Here is a 16847-nt window from a genome sequence, read left to right on the forward strand (position 1 = left end):
CCCCACGGCTCACCCAGAATATAAGAAGTGGACTCCAAATCCATCCCCATTGCCCCTCCTGAACTCCTGCCCAGGCCCCACCCTGCCCTCCAGGCCTCAGCCTCCTGTGCACTCACAGCCAGCAGGGAAGGTCTTTAGCACAGACCCGCGCTAGACTGTGAAACCTCTCAGTGCCCCCCGGTGCTCTATAGGCCATCTCCCAGCACCGAAGGCCCTACGCCTCCCTCAACGGGAACCTCCTCAGCTCTCGTGCAGCCATGCCACCTCCTCTCCAAGGCCTCCTGAATCCTCCACCCCCTCCCTGGGCAGAGTGTCCCCCTGCAGCAATGTCCACCCTATGTGCTGGGCTTGCTCAGTGTCCCTCTTCTCAGCCAGGGAGGGACCTGTCTGATTCATTCCAGGTCTGAGCGACCCAGGGCAGCGACATGTGGCTCTAACTGAATCCCAATCTCTCCCAAGGTTTCCATAAGACCCTGCTCGAGGACTCTGGCTGCTTCTGGGGCTTGAAGCTCACGAGGCTTCCTTTTGTGGACACATCTAGTTCATCTGCTCTCTCGGGAGCCTCTGCCCTGCTGGGACTGCATGGGACAGGAGCAGGACTGGAGGAAATGACACCTCAGAGTGAGTACCAGGGACTGCTGTGTCCTGCCAGACACACGCAGGGGGAACTGCCCCCAGAACCTCAAGGCAGCTCTGCCTCTGCTGGACTGAGGAGAGGCCGAGCCAACCTCAAACCCAGGGAGAGGTGCCCATGGCCCTGGGACCTCATGAGGAGGGGAAGCAGAAAGAGACGACCATACCTTGGTGCTGCCATGGAGAGTTGCCAGATTAAAGAAACGGAGGAGAGCAAAAAGAGAGAGACAGCAGTGAGAAGCTTGCCGGGTTGGCCTGGGAGGGAGAGCGAAGGCCTGCCGCAGACGGTCGGCCCCTGCTGCCCCCAGGCCCCTCAACCCCAGAGGCAGGCTCCCTCTCACACACCACACACACACACACCCCACCAGCACCACACATACACTACATACACACACACCCCACACACATATACTATACTTACACACACCCCAGACACTACACACACACACCACACACATGTACTACACACACACCCCACACACATACACTACACACCCCCACACACACACACCCCACCACCACCACATACACTACATACACACACACCCCACACACATATACTATACATACACACACCCCACAGACACTACACACACACCACACACATGTACTACACACACACCCCACACACATACACTACACACACCCCCACACACACACACCCCACCACCACCACACATACACTACATACACACACACCCCACACACATATACTATACTACACACACCACACATACACTACACACACACCACACACACATGCACTACACACACCACACACATACTACACACACCACACATACACATATACTACACACTCCCCACACACATACACTACACACACCACATTATACACACACCACACACATTACACACCCCCTGCACACACCACACATACACTACACACACCCCACACACATACACTACACACACCCCACACACATACACTACACACACACCCCACACATACCACATTACACACACAACACACATTACACACACCCTGCACACACCACACATACACTACACACACACCACATATACACATCACACGTACACTACACACACGAAACACATGCATTACACACACCACACACGTACTACACACACACCACACACATACACTACCCACACACCACACATACACTACACATACACCACACACATACACTACCCACAGACCACACATACACACACACCACACACATGCACTACACACACCCCACACACATACACTACATACACACACCCCACACACATATACTACACACCCCACACACATGTACACACATACCACACACATACACGTACACACACAACCCACACACATACACTACACACACCACACACACCCCCCACACATACACCACACACACCACACATACACCCCACACATACACTACACACACACCACATACATACACTACACACAACACAAACACTACACACATACACTAACACACCACACACACCCCACACACATACATTACACACACACACAACACACACACACTATACACACACCACACACACACTATACACACACCACACATACACTATGCACACACACCATAGGCTACACACACACCAAACACATATACACAATCACCACCACACATACACCACACACACATACACTACACACACAATCACACACCACATACACAAACACTACACACACACACCACACAGACACCATACCACACACACCACACTACACATACCCCACACATATACACCACACACACCCCACCACATACCACACACATATACACTACAAACACACCACACATACACCGCACACACACACCACACACACATCACACACATACACTATACACACACACACATGCACACACACACGTGCATTTGCACGTGCACAGGGCCCCACCCTGCCCCTGAGCCGGCCCCAGGACTGTCCCTTGGGGATGCTGATACAAATCCACTCGCTTTCGTCTAAAAGCAAACAAGCTGGCTCTGTGTCTGCAGTGCATTCTCCTGGAAGTGGGCGGCAAGACCCATCTCCGTGTTTGTTTTTCCAGGGCCTGACGTGTGTAGAACATTCCTCAGGCCCTGCGCCCTGTGAGCCCTCAGGAAACCCTGTGGCCATGCCCAGCCAGCAGCCACGCCCTGCCTGGAATCGCCATATGGGCTGCAGCACCAGCGGCCTCCCTGTGTCCATGATGAGGACGCTCCATGTATGCTGTGCAGAGCCCCTGCCTGCCCCTGCCAGTCTGCACTTGGAGGCAGCTATGCCGGGAGTGCTCCCCTGTGAGGGTCCATGCTGAGCACTGGCCATCCACCCTCTGCCTGAGCCCCAAACCCACTTTATGAGACTCATCCTGCTTTGTAGAAGAAGAAACTGAGGCCCTTATTTTGCCCAAGATCCCACAGTGAGGAAAGGGAGGGAGCATGTGCAGGCCTCTGCTAGAATGCTTCTTCTACTCGGCAGCCTCGAATGGTCCAGTGAAGTGGGCAAGGGGAGAGAGAATCATGCCAGGGGGAAGCTGAGGCCCCGTGCAAGACAGTGGCTTATTCAAGCCTGCTCAGGGAGTCTGTGCAGTCAGGATTCCAGCCCCACACTGACAGCCTGGGACATGGCAGGATATGGTCAGCACTGAGTAAGATGACAGGCAGGGGAAGGCTGCCTAGTCTGTGTGCAGGCCTCATACCTGCTCCCTCAACTGAGCCTCCCTCTCTCTGAGGCAGGGGTTTTACCTCTGAGGAAGCCCAGGGAGGCCAGGGGGTTTCCTCAGACCTCCAGGACCAGGAGGCAGGGCCACGATCAGAACCGTGGCCTGGGCCTCTCCAGTCTGTTCCAAAAAACCTTCCCACCCATAGAGAGAATCCCACATTCTCCAATGCCAGAGGGGACTGGGGACATGGCTGGTCCCCTCTGGAAAGCAAGGCCCTGCCGTGTGAGGGGCCTGACTCAAGGGGCCTCTGGGGACGGTGTTGGGACTGAAAGCTAGCAACACGGAGCTGCCTGCAGTGTTTCTGTGGGGAGCTGGATCTAAGCGGGGTGCTAGGTTTGGCGCTGTGCCTCCCAAGCCTCCCTGGGACCCCCTGGGGAGACGAAGGCCTGAGATCAGCCTGCGGGCTCATTCTGGACCTGACCTGACCTAGGCCTTGGGACTCTGTTCACACACCAAGTGGGGTCAAAGGCCTGTTGCTTTGGGGCTGGGTCCAGGAAATGCAGTAAGGAGGGTGGGAGGAAGAAGGAGGGACATGGAAGAGGGCCTGGGAGGGTAGGGAGAGGGTGTAGGGAGGCCTGGCACTGTTGGTGCTGGCTTGTGGCCTCTGGGAGGCATAACTGTGGGTGCTGGGGCACAGAGTGTGCCTCTTAGGGCCTGGGCCAGGGTGCCACAGGCCCCTCGGGCTGAAAAGGTGACAAAGGCAGGGAGATTTGCTAGTGCTGCTCCTCACTTCATGTCTGCAGCATGTGACAATGAAGCTGAGAAGGGGAGGAGAATTGGGTTCAGGTTGGGGATGGGGCCCTTCCTTGCCTCCCTCACCCCTGTGCTGGCTGCACCCCGCAGGATGGCTGCCACACCAGCTTTTCCAAGAGAGGGCAGTGGACTGGGAGTGGCACAGCCCGAGTTTGCGTCCCAGCTCTGCCACTCACCTGCTGTGGACAGGGCAGATGGCTCAGTCTCTCTAAGTCTCAATGTATGAAATGGGGATAACGGCCCCACCCTGGCTGATCACCAGGATAAACTGGGGGCAGTGTGTGTGACTGTGGGGCCGGATGTGCAGGGTGTCCTGCCCGGGGCCCGGCCTGGCCCCAAGAACATTGCTTCCCTGCTGTTTTCTGTGCCCTGAATCTTTTCTGGGTCTTGGTTTTCCCAGCTCTAAGGTAAATGGCTGGAATCAGAGGCCTACAAGTGCCCTTTCAGGTTTGACCTCTGCTGTTTCACATCCAATTTACCCTGGAGGGGCTAGCTGCCCTCCTGGGCCCGTTTCCTCCTCATTTGTGAACTGGACAGGCAGAGGGGTGGCTATGCAAATCTCCCAGCCCCTTACTCATGGAGTTCCCCAAACACCTGCAGGAAGCGTAGAGAAGCTGGCCTGGGCCTGGGCGTGGCTCTGCTGCACACCCCAGTCTCCTGCTGCACATGGGGCCTGGGGTCCTCCTGGGGCACGTGCCCCTCACCCAGGGCCCAGTGTGAGGCCTGGGTCTGAGTCAGCTGTGCCACTGTCCAGCTGTGTGATGGTGAGCAGGCACTGGCCTCAGGAGGCCCGCTTCCCTCATCTGCCAAATGGCTTAGTGACTGTCCCTGCTCAGTGCGAGGGGTCGGTACGATATCCTGGGGGGGTGAAGTTTTAGGAAGTGCTCTATTAATGGCACATGGGGAGCTGCCTGGGCAGACACTGGAATAAAGCTGCTGTTATCTACTGCCTGGCACAAACAAGGGCAGGGAGGTAGGAAGGGAGCCAGCATCTGGAGGCCCGAGTCACCTGCAGGAGCCTGGAGTCTTAGGCACTGCCCACCTCAGCTCCTCACCTGCAGGGCTCAAGGGACAAAGGACCGCCCTGGAGAGCCTCTGGTGTGTGTCTGTGGAGGGGACAGGAAGAGCAGGGAGCAGTCTGCTCCGGGCGTGGCTGACAGGTCCCAGGGAGGGGACGCAGGAGGGCGAGTGCACTCTCAACATGAGGCTATTCATGGCTCTGGAGCCCAGGCTGGTACCCATGGGCCAAAGCAATGCTCCTCAACTGGGGCAGGTTTGCCTCCTCTCACCCCCAGGGATATTTGGCATCAGAGAGTTTTGACTGTTGCCATTGGGAGTGGGAACATCGGCTCCTTTCTGGTGGAGAGAGGCTGGGGATATGGCTAAACATCCTAGAATGCAGAGGACGCCATCCGACCCACCTCCCTGCCAAGCCATCGTTCTGCCCTGAATATCAGTGGGGCTAAAGGGCAAGGCAGGGGCTCTGCGCTGAATGAGCGGCAAGTGTGTGGCCGTCCTCCACCCCGCCCTGGGCCTCCGCCTGCTGGGCCTACCGTGTCTAGGTGGGTTCGCTGGTGCTTGGCGCGGTCGCTGGAGTTGCTGAAGGCCTTCTGGCAGCCCGGGTGCTGGCACAGGTATGGTTTCTCGCCCGTGTGGCTCCTCAGGTGGATCTTGAGGTTCTCCAGCCGTGAGAAGGCCTTGCTGCAGCCTTCAAACTGCAGGAGAGGCTGGTGAGGGGCACTCCCAGCCCAGTGGGCACCCTACCCCTGCATGGAAATTTGCTCCCCAGACCCGCCTGACCCCAGCACCCCTGCCCCTCCCATCCTGCCCGAGCCTTTGGGAGCTCCAGATCAGCTGCCACAAAGTGCTCAGGGCTCAGGCCTTATCTGGAAAGGCCTGGTGAGTCCAGAAAAATAGCACCGTGACTTAGAAGTGGGGCACGAGGGCTGGAGAAGAAGGTGGCCTTTCCAGTTCCGGACCTGAAAGGCTCCCCTCCCCAGGGTCATCGGAAGTGCCGAGCTGCCCTGGCAACAGCATAGCCTGAATTAGGACTCTGAGGCAGGTGTCCTGGCACAGACAGCCTGAGATGTGGACGGACCCACAGACTGGGTCCAAATTGGGCTCGACCCTGGAGAGGCATTAGGCAGTGCTCTTGACCCTTCTGTGCTTTGTTTCCTTGTTTTCAAGCTTGAGACAGGGTGGCCGCCACTCAAGGCCACTCAAGGCTGAGGGCCCCAGGGGGTAGGACACTGAATGGCGCAGGGTTTGTACATCTGGAGCACAGAGTCAAGGCTAACTGCTGTCAGAACAAGAGCCACATTTGTACACTGAAGGGCCCTTCATAAATCCTGTGGTTCTGTGATCAAATACAGCCTACACACCTCTCCCTAGGCCCACCCCATGCCCTAGACCAATAGCAGGAGTTGGCCAGAGAATTTCCAGCCTTTCTTCATTCAAGTCGCTCAGCAAAGAGTGTCCCCTCTTTCACAGCCACCCAGCAACCTCCCTCAGCCCTCACAGCCACCCAGCAACCTCCCTCAGCCCTCACAGCCACCCACCAACCTCCCTCAGCCTTCAAAATCCAGCTCAAAACCTGCCCAGTTAAGGCAGCAGCCTCTGGTCCTTCAGTGTGACAAGCTCCTCCCTCCGGTTTCTTCCCATTTGTCCCTGTCCCAGCCAGGCTGATGTTCTGGCCATGAGTCCACATGGGTGGGAGGAGGGGACCCATGCTGACAGGCGCCTTCTACATCCAGGTGTGGCACTGGGTGTTGGACACACAACAGCTGTGAAGTATAGGGCATCAATGTCCCCATCTCAGAGATGGAGGCTTCATGTGGTCAAGTGACCTGCCCAAGGTCACAGGGCTGTGATGTGGCAATGACAGGACTCAGGTCAAGTCTGATGCCAAAGGCCAGGTAGCTCTGCTATGCCCTCAGCCTTCCTAGGGCAGGTGACCCTTGAGAAGGAAGGGACCGGAGGAGGCTGGCCCTGTCTCATGAGCCAATGATTTCATCCCCCAGGTCCAGGGCTGAACGGCCAACCATGAGCACCTAACCCAGATTAGAGCCCATGGGCCCCCCCACTCTGAACCAGGGGCCAGTGTGGGCTCCCAGCGGCAGGTGGCCCAGGATGAGCTGGGAGCAGCCGTGTTCCCAAGGACTGGCACTCCCAAAGCCTGCTCTTTATACCATTTCTCTGGGGCTCATCTGGGGAGTAGGGGGAGGAGCTGGTGCCTGGAGAGAACTTGAGCTCATTTCAGACCCTGTGATCCGACTGGCTGATTTTCATGGCCTTGGCTCAAGGCTGTTCAGCACATTGTGTAATTTCTGTTGTGAGGCTCTTCATTGGGAAAGATTGACAGATTGGCTCCAGTCTGTGCTGAGTGCCACAATGCAGAGAGAACTCAGACACGGGTCCTGCCCTCTAGGAGTACAGAGCCCATGTGGGAGATGCACACCCGCACACCCCCATAAAGCAACGCGATTGAACTGTCTCGGAGGGAAACACCGGGGCTATGGCAGCACAGAGGAGATGCCTGAGGCAGCCTGGGGGCCCCAACACGCTTCCCAGGGCTTGATGACTGTAGCGAGCTTAGAGAGACATGTAGCAGTGTGAAGACACAGGCAGGCAACTATACCAACATTGATGTATTCACTTCATTCAGTCTCTGGCCTGCCTGAGCCCTGAACCATGACAAACAGATCCAAAGAAGATAGTGGGGTGATGCACACTGAAGGCCAAGGAAGGGCAGGCTCAGAGGCACCAAAGCATGAAAAGGGCACAGATCCCTGTGAAGGTCCCTGAGTGGTTGATGTGTTCATCACGCTGGGGGTGGGCTGGGCTCTACTGGGCAAGGAGCCTGCAGGGAGGTCAGAGGCCAGATAGCAGGGACTCAGATGCCAGGCCAGAGAGCCTGGACTCCACCTTGGGGACAGTGGAGACCTTTCCCCTAAAGAAGGGAAGGGACAGGGTCAGATATGTGCTGTAGGAAGACCCCTCTGGCTGCAGGGGACAAGTGGGGACTTGGGGGGAGACAGGAAGATGGCAGCGGTAGCAGTTCTAGATGAGGGGCACCGAGGCCCCATCCAGGGCACAGGCCAGGCAGAGCTGCTCAGACAGTCACGAGAGACAATGGTCCCGGGAGAGCTCCCTCCATGCCTGTTCCATGGAAGCCCAGCCACAAATCCGGGCCGTGCCCTGCTGGGGCCGGTCCAAGGCGAGCCGCCCACAGCTGGGTTTTAGACACTGTTCCGATTCCTACTTCCAGATGTGCTTTTTCCATGCATCCAAACCAGAAGGAAATCCTCTTTGGGCAGTAAATAGGCCACAAGTCACCCCTCTTGCTCGCCTGCAATGGCTTTGTGCCAAGTTCACCCCAACGTGAGATGGGGGAACCCAGGCTGGAGAGTGGGGCTTCCTCTGGGCATCCAGCTGGTCCCTTTGTTCACCTCTGATGCAGGGCGGGAGGTATCTGCAGCAGAGGGCAAAAAATCCTCTGGGCTGCGTGTTTTTCCCAGCTCTGGGAGAGTGCTGGATGGTGGACCACAATCCACACAACTGTCTTCTCCTTGAGGTCTGTGCATTCCTGCCTCGGCCAACTCTCCACTCAGCACAGTTGCTCCTACCCCCAGCTTGTTCAGACTGTCCCCCTCCTGGGACTCCTTCCCTTCCAACTCTCTGACAATCTAATTCATGTTTTTCAAACACAGGATCTGAACTTGGTTCTTCCGACATGGACTCAACTGCCTCTCCCATGCAGATGCTCCACATGTTATCTGCAGGAGTGAGACTGTTTCTGAACCTGTCAGAAATTTCCACGCCCTCAGGCCTTTGCTTCAGCCGTTCCCTAGGCCTGGAATGCCTTTCCTTCATTTGGTCATTTAGCGAATATCTACTCCTGTTGCTTAAGCACTCCCTCTGAGAAGCCTTCCCTACCCTTCCCCACCCCTCCTCTGCAACATCCATGGGCTTGTGGGGTGGGCTTCCCTGCACAGCTATGGCTTTCTCCCCCAGCTCCAGGCTGAGAGTTTGAGAGTCCTTGAGGGCAGGGCTGGTGTCTCAATCATGGGGCAAAGGGTGGGACAGAAGCATGATCTGGGGGTTTCTGGGCATGCAGTCCACGCACCCCCCCACCTCAGTGTTGGGCAAGGTACCCCAATACCATGCGTGTGCACTGATGCCTGTGCTGTGCCCATGTATGTTGGCCCAGCCTTGTCCTGCTCCCCGCCCTGTGGAACTTCCCAGAGCTGAGCTGTAGGCTGGGGTATAATAAGCAGCTGGCCAGGATGCCCTGATGGGAGTGGCCCGTGCCTCCAGATGGAAGCAGTGATAGCAGCAGATGACAGGGCACTGCCCCATCAGGATTGGTCTGGGATGAGGATGCTATAGGCACCCCTGGCAGAGCCAGAGCCATGCCCCATCAGGACCAGAAATGCCAGGGGTCCTGAGGGTCTATGGGCTCTGCCTGCAGCTGCCTGCCAAGGTCCCTGTGGTCCTTCCTAACCAACAACTCCACAGATGGGGACAACAGGGGCACAGAGAGAGGGATGGGAGCGACCATCAGTTCAGCACCTACTGTGTGCTCGGCTCTGTGGGGCTGCTGCTGTCACAAATGTGGTGTCTTATCCTCTCCACTGCCCAGTGGGCAAGTATTACTGTCCCCACTGACAGATGAGGAGCTGATGCTCAGGGTGCAGCCAGCATAGGAGTTACAGACATGGATCAGATGTAGACCCAGCCCACGGGGAGCGCTTTGGGTCCCAGGAGCAGTCTCCAGTGAATGGGAGATAGCCTTTGGGGTGGGCATGGCTTGAAGGGGCTGCATCCACAGGCTGTGTAGGGCTGGGAGGGCTGCAGGGAGGGAGCCCCCCACCATTGTGTCATGGGGGCACAGATGCTGCAGAATGGATGTGGGGGCTTGTTAGAGCAGAAATGCAGCCATCCAGCACATCCCTGGCTTCAGACCTTGGCTTCTCTGGGGGAGGGAGGGCTTGCCTTAAGGTAATGGCACCACGACCTGAGGCCATCATGATGATTCCCTGGGTACTGCGCCACAGGGAGTGCCATTGGGGCAGGGCCTTCCTGACACCCCTGGTTGTCTTGGGCTCTAAGGTACAGGCTGGCAGAGCAGACGACCCCCATTGCAAGGGCTGAATGCCTCTACATGGGGGTGAGGGAGGAGGATTTTTACCCCTGTGCCAGGGGCACTAAGCCTGAGCTATGCCACAGGCAGAGCTGCCATGTCTCCTGAGAAAGAAGTGAGCCACCAGCTTGCAACACGAGGCACCCCATACCTCCACCCTCACCTTATCACCCGCTCCATCCCTGCTACTGTTCACCCGCCATCCTTCCACTCACCCACTTCTGGGAGTCACTCACTCATCCTCTCCTCTTTGAGTACACAGGCTCTTATACTCAACTGCCTCTCTGTGTGCCTGGCAGTGTGCTGGGAGCTGAGACCAAAGACTTACATCTCCAAACACAGTGGACTGTGTCCAGAGCCCTAGGAAGGGGCTGACCCAGGGGCTTCTGGCTGGCAGAGGCTGGGGATCTACAAAAGCCTTCACAGAGGAGCTCAGCCCTGACGCCCAGGCAGGGACTGGACACACAGAGCCAGGAAAAGCATTCCAGGGAGAGGGCCAAGCATCAACAAAAGCAGGGAGGCTGTGGGGGAGGATATGTTCTGGAAGCAGCCAAGGACCTGTTGAGCAGAGAAGGAAGAGGGGCAGGGAGAGGAGAGGTGAAAGTAGAAATGGGAGTTTTCAGGGCTCCCTTTATTCGAACACATGGGGTAGTGATTCCTTCTGGAGCAGGCAAGTTTGGGGATTTTTGATCCCAAAAGATCTCACAGAAACCCCCCATGCAATGATGGATGCAGACCAGCAAATGGTGAACACAGGCTATTCACCTGAGGGACTCCAGTGAGACTTCTGTCAGCTGGACCACCCAGCACAAGCAGGGCTGAAGTCCTGGGTCAGGCTGTCACTGTTTCTTCCATCTGCCTTTACTAAGCACTCACTGTGAGTCCTGACACTGGGCCGGACCGGTGCAAGAGGGTATAACATGGGCCACTAGGCCTCATGCACATATGGCCCTGAGTTGCTGGCACAGGGCCAACCACTGTGGGGCCTCTCAGTCCCTCATGGTGGGTGGTTGGGTGGGTGTGGGGCCCCTGACCTCCCACCTACCTGGATGCTTGAGCCAGGAACATGTTCCCTCCTCTGTGGCCCCTGCATCCAACCCAGCCACCAACCTAGGAAATGCCACCTTGTAAGCACCTTCCAGGTCTGCCCCCTTCTCTTCCTACCCACTCCACTGCCCAAGTCCACACCCAGTGTCACTTACCTGGTGACTGCACCAGGTGCCATCCCGCCTCCCTCTTGCCCTTCCCAATCCATTTCCACAAGGTATCCAGAAAGAAGACTTAAGCCCATAGGTCTTTGTCCCTTCCTGCTTGAACCCTGCATGGCTCCCCAGTGCCTTGACATGTACAGATCCTCACCCTAGCATTCTGGCCAGGGTCTCTTGGTGCTGGCTTGGTGGCATCTGTACCCACCAACTCCCATACCCACACCACTGCATTCCAGCATCAGAGCAGCCTGGGTGCAAAGCTGGCCTCCACACTTCCCTACCCGATGAACTAGGGTGAGCTCATTTCATTTGTCAGAGACCAGATACCTCAGCTGTAAGGAGGGGCACACGGTGGGGGCTCTGTGAACCACTGTGTGCAGAGGCACCAGTGCTCTGGCACTGTCTGTGCATGCAGAGAATGACACGGGTACCTCCTGTTGAGGGCAGATTGGAAACACACTGGCTCAAATAACCAAAAATACCATAGACTGATCTGGCCAGAAGGAAAGGCTCCCACACCATGGGAACCGAGAAGGTGATACTGCGGACAGAGGGTACTCAGGATGGGGAGAATGAACAGCAGGACCGTCTAACAGTCTTGAAAAATGTAAGGATAGGTGATAGGTTTTACTTATTTACCTCAAAATACACAAACAGTAAAATATATTCAAAGATGAAGTTGGGGTGAATTCAGAATGACAGAGTGACTGGGTGACTCCCTCTCTGATGCCTACCATGGGCCAGGTGCTGCATGTGTTTCATTTAATCCAGGCCACGTGCCCTGCTGGGGAGCTCCTTTCCAGCCCACCCTGCAGAAGAAACTGAGGCTCAGAAGGGTGATGCCACTGGCTCCAAGTCACACAGCCAGTCAGTGACGGAGCAGGGATCTGACCTCTGGTCTGGCTGACAGGTCTGTATGTGTTTCTAACCACTCTGGCCACTGCCTCAGGAACTCCTACCTAAAACACCAAAAAATAAGCTCTCTCTCAGGAGCTATTAACTGTCAATTCAAACCAGGCTGTCACAGGTTCCATTCCTGGGGCAAAGCCAGGCCAGGCCCAGCCCCAGAGCTGACGGTGGGAAGGGAGGATGCCCACTGTGGATGCCCCCATGTAGAAAGGAGAACCAGGCAGCATGGCGGGGAAGAAAGTACCAGCTAATCCACAGAACAGCCTTGACAGGCCCAGTTCCCACATGTGGGGCATGTTACAACAGAAGATTAAAATAATGGGGGAAAACACCCCGGGAACCGTGAAGCCCAGACCATCTGGAGTTTTATAGTGACAGGCAGGGGAAAATCACAACCTAATTGAAAATTGTCCACTGCAATCCATTACCGCTGCATGCAGCTCGCAGAGCAGAGGGCAGGAGATGAAAGAGGGGAGCCATCAGGAGCCAGGGAGGGAGTTGCATCCTCGCCTCTGGGCCAAGCCCAGGGACCCCTCGGCTCTGACTGGGGGGAGGGAGAGGGCTGAAGCCCAGGACCTACTGGGCACTGGCTCAGACATTCAAATTGTAGGCTGGGTCCACCTTCCTCAGCAAGCTGCCTACAGAGCCTTTCATGCATCTGTGGAAGGGCTAGGAGCATGCAGGGAGCCCAAGTGCAGTGCCTGGCATGCTGCTGGCACTGGGTGATGGCTCTTCTCTCCCTCTGGCCCCTGGGGAAGAAGCAAGGGACTGTTTCACATGTGAGTTGGTGACACCATGCCACAAATGAAAGTGCCACAATCTAAGTGACGCAGACAGAGGTCTGTGCTGAGACTCCACCACTGTGAGCCTGAACACGGGCTCGTCTCATTTCTGTCCTCCTTTTTCTCCTCTCTAAAATGGGGCCACCACAAATGGCTGGTAGAAGTAAAGAAAAGAATGTGCCCAGCATAGGAACTGGCATGTAGCTGGTGTCTAATGAATGTCAAGTTTCCTGCCTGCGGCTGGCATGGCCAAAGAGGAGGCAGGGTTCAGTTTCTCATGCTCTCACTAAAAATCTGGACCCAGAGAGTGAGGAGGAGATTTGAGGGAACAGGGCATATGTGGGGGCAGGGGAGGAAATGCCTCTAGTTTCAGCATTTGCCAGTGACTTGCTTCTAAACAAACACATTTCTGGTTTAAGGGTAAAATATATTGGGTTACAAAGTCTGGCAGGCCATTCAGGGATCAATTCCTCATTTTTGTACAAACTTTTAAGTTACTGTATGACAATGATTTGGATGGGAGAGATGTGCAGTGCCAGATCCTTCTACAAGATGTCAAATAATCCTGTGTTTGGCCATCTCTAAAGGCCATCCAGCTGGGCACTGAGGTCCACTGGCCCCCATACTCTCGGAGGGGCCCTGAGGCTACTGTCCTGTGCTCCCCCGTGGGGCTTCCCCAGGTTCTGCTCAGAGTCTGGGGCTTTTCCAGTTCTCTGGGGGGAGGTTGAGGCAAGAAGGGAAAGGACAGATGGAAGGAGGGTCCTGGGGGCAAGGCTGGAGGCCACCGGCCCAGGCTCTGTGATCTGGACCGTGAGGCCCTGGAGAGTCTGGTGTTTGGGGATGCGGTGCCACCTGCATACATGAATGGAAGCGAGGGTGGGGTGCAGGGGAGACTCACCAGAACAGCAGCTACCACGCTGACCACATGCCTAGAACGAGCCAAGCTCTCCCTAAACACCATCTCACTAATCCTACAACCCCTATTGTTTTAGAGGTGGAAACTGAGGCGGAGGGCATTTCGGTGAGTCCCAGAGCTCACTCATGAGCTAGAGCCTGGATTGGCCTCTAGTGCTGAGTCTGTGCCCTGAGGCATACTCCAGTCCCAGGCAGCCGTGACTGAGCCCCGAACCAGGGGCAAAGCCATCTGCTCACTGGTCCTTCACACCCACCCAGGGAAGCTGGCAGGCCAGGGAGGGCTGGGAGCACACAGTAAGGCAAGGGAGAACGGGGCAGAGGGGCACACACCTCCTTCTGGGAGCCTGTCCGTGTGAGCCTGTCCTTGGGAGGAGGATCCCAAGGCTGATGGGGTGGGGGCTGCAGACGCCTGACCCTTCCTCACCAGGAATATACTGACAGCTCTGGCTGGGCCCTTCTCCAGCAGAAAGTCCCTGTCTGGGCAAGAAATGGATTCCTGTTCCCAGCAGTTGAGGGATCTCCTGGAAAGGTGGCCGGCCAGCAAGGACCAAGAGGGCCACCCTTCCAGGGTGTGTGGAACCCCCAAAAGCAGGAGGTGCAGGGAGGGCTGCGTCGGCTTCTCTTGGGGTCCAAGTGGACAGGTGGGATCCAGGGGCTCTCCCAGTGATGTGCTATGGCTGGACATCATCCGGGATGAGGGAAGAGGCTCCACCGGGGCCAGGGCTCTGCAGTGAGCAGATGGCATAGAACGGCTGACACACACACACCAAGCCACCAGCCACAGGCCAGAAATGCAGACATTCACACACTCTGACGTGAAACACCTCTCCTTCCAGCCAAGCCATACGGCAGAGACAGAGCCCCAGGACATCAACACACACACACACACACACACACACACACACTGATTCACACACACACACCAAGACCCAGAAACTCCTTCACACACATACACACACACACACACACACACACGTACACGCCAATTCACGACACATACCATACCCCCACACATATACCACATAAGACACCCACACGTATCATACCACACACACCATACCTCACATCACAGCACACCCCAACACAAAAACATCATACCTCCCACATACATGTGCCACACCCCAACATACACACACACCACACCGCATATACACCCCCACCACACACGCATACAAATGCCATATACATAAACCATGTCTACACCCCATGATTCATCACAAAAACACACCAGCCAGGACACACATGTTCTCACATATACCCAAAGACACCCAAGCCCCAGACCCGCCACATCCACAAACACATTAAGCCCCACCCACCATACCACCCCACTGCCCCACACACAGCACAGCACCTGGAATATGGATGTGGGTGTGGGGTCCATGGAGGGGCCAGGTCCACTGCCCCTCCTGACCTCCGTGTGGTGGCTGGTCTAGCCTCGGGGACCACACACATAGCCTGAGAGACCCCCACTGACCTCACTAGCCCACTCTCAGGCCACAGGCGTGCCTTCCCGCCTCCAGGCCTTTGCCCATGCTGTGTCCTCTGTTCAAGGTGCCCCTGTTCACCGACCAGTCCTCCCTGCTGCTCTAGGCTTGGCTCAAGCCTGAGGCCTTCCTAGTTCTCTCACTGACCACAGGGCTGCGGCCAGGACTGCTGGTCCCTCACTACTCTCCTTCCGTTCATGCACCTCATGCTCCTCTCAGAGTTCAGCCCTGGGAGCAGGGGAGGCAAACATGAGGCCCCAGCACTGAGCCTTGAGCAGCCTACCCTGCCCACAAGGTAAGCCTCAGAGGGGAGCATCTGTTCCCATTTGCTAGGGGGATTCTTTGTAGGTGGGTGCAGCATCTTACCATCAGCCCTGGGGGTGAGGCTGTGAGCGCTGCTTCAGGAGGAAGAGGCCCACGGTGAATAAAAGGGTTCTAGCCTCTCTCCAGGCTTCTAGCCTCAACCCTCCCCTCAAACAAACTCACCCACGGCCTCAGAGGGGCCTCCCTCCCCCAGAGATGGCCCAGGGTTCAGGTGCTTCCTCCTCTTCCTGGGGCCTCAGTGTTCTATTTGCAAAGGGGGTGTCCTCCTTCGGTGGCCATCGGGGTGTGGCCTTGGTACCGGGCACAGGACAGGTGCTCAGTAACATTCGTCCCCTTTTGGGATCCTCTCCCAAGTTCCAAGAAGAAACAGCAGGGGAGGAGTGGTGAGCAGCACGTGGGTCTGAGAGCTGAGTCCAGCCCTGGCTCTGCGTGATCTTGGCCCAGCCTCCTCCCTTTCCTGAGCTTCACCCCAACCAAGCTGCCTGCCCACCAGGGACCACCTGCCCAGGATGGGGCAGTGGGATGATACAGGTAGCAGCCGCATCCATGCCCAGCCCATACAACACACACCCGGGGCTGCCTGGGGAGGGTGGAGGCCAGAGTTTCTCTACCCACTGCCTGAAAGAAAACCTAGTGTCAGGTCATTGGAATCATTACACATGTAGCACGTGCAAAGTTCCCCATCTTGAGGGTGGGAACAACCTGCCCAGTGTGCACCTGAGGCTCAGATGCTACCAGAAATGTCCCGTGAGACCCCAGACCCCACCTTGAGAGGGGCCAGTATTCAGGACCACGCCAGTGAAGACCGTGGGGGTGGGAGCTGGGCTGGGAAGATCCACTGGTGTGTAGCTCCTGGAGCAACAGGGATCTGAGAAAGCTAGGGCTCGGGGGGGGGGTCACCGAGAGGACTCTGCTTAGTAGCAAGATAAGCTCTACGGGAGAGATGGTAAGCCTCCTGTTCCAGACATTCGGGGACAGAGCTGGTGACATGTACCCATCAG

General features: G+C 56.5%; 1 protein-coding gene across 10 annotated transcripts in view; it reads right to left on the reverse strand.

The window, feature by feature from the left end:
- The window catches only part of GLIS1 (GLIS family zinc finger 1), a 237716-nt gene that overhangs the window by 18652 nt on the left and 202217 nt on the right, over positions 1-16847 (reverse strand). For all 10 annotated transcript variants that reach the window (XM_078331891.1, XM_054236263.2, XM_078331888.1 and 7 more), the window contains one exon: positions 5636-5797. In XM_078331891.1, the coding sequence (XP_078188017.1) occupies positions 5636-5797 (162 nt within the window). The remainder of the gene's footprint in view (positions 1-5635; positions 5798-16847) is intronic.

The sequence above is a fragment of the Callithrix jacchus genome, chromosome 7, assembly GCF_049354715.1.
Source record: "Callithrix jacchus isolate 240 chromosome 7, calJac240_pri, whole genome shotgun sequence".
Taxonomy (NCBI): domain Eukaryota; kingdom Metazoa; phylum Chordata; class Mammalia; order Primates; family Cebidae; genus Callithrix; species Callithrix jacchus.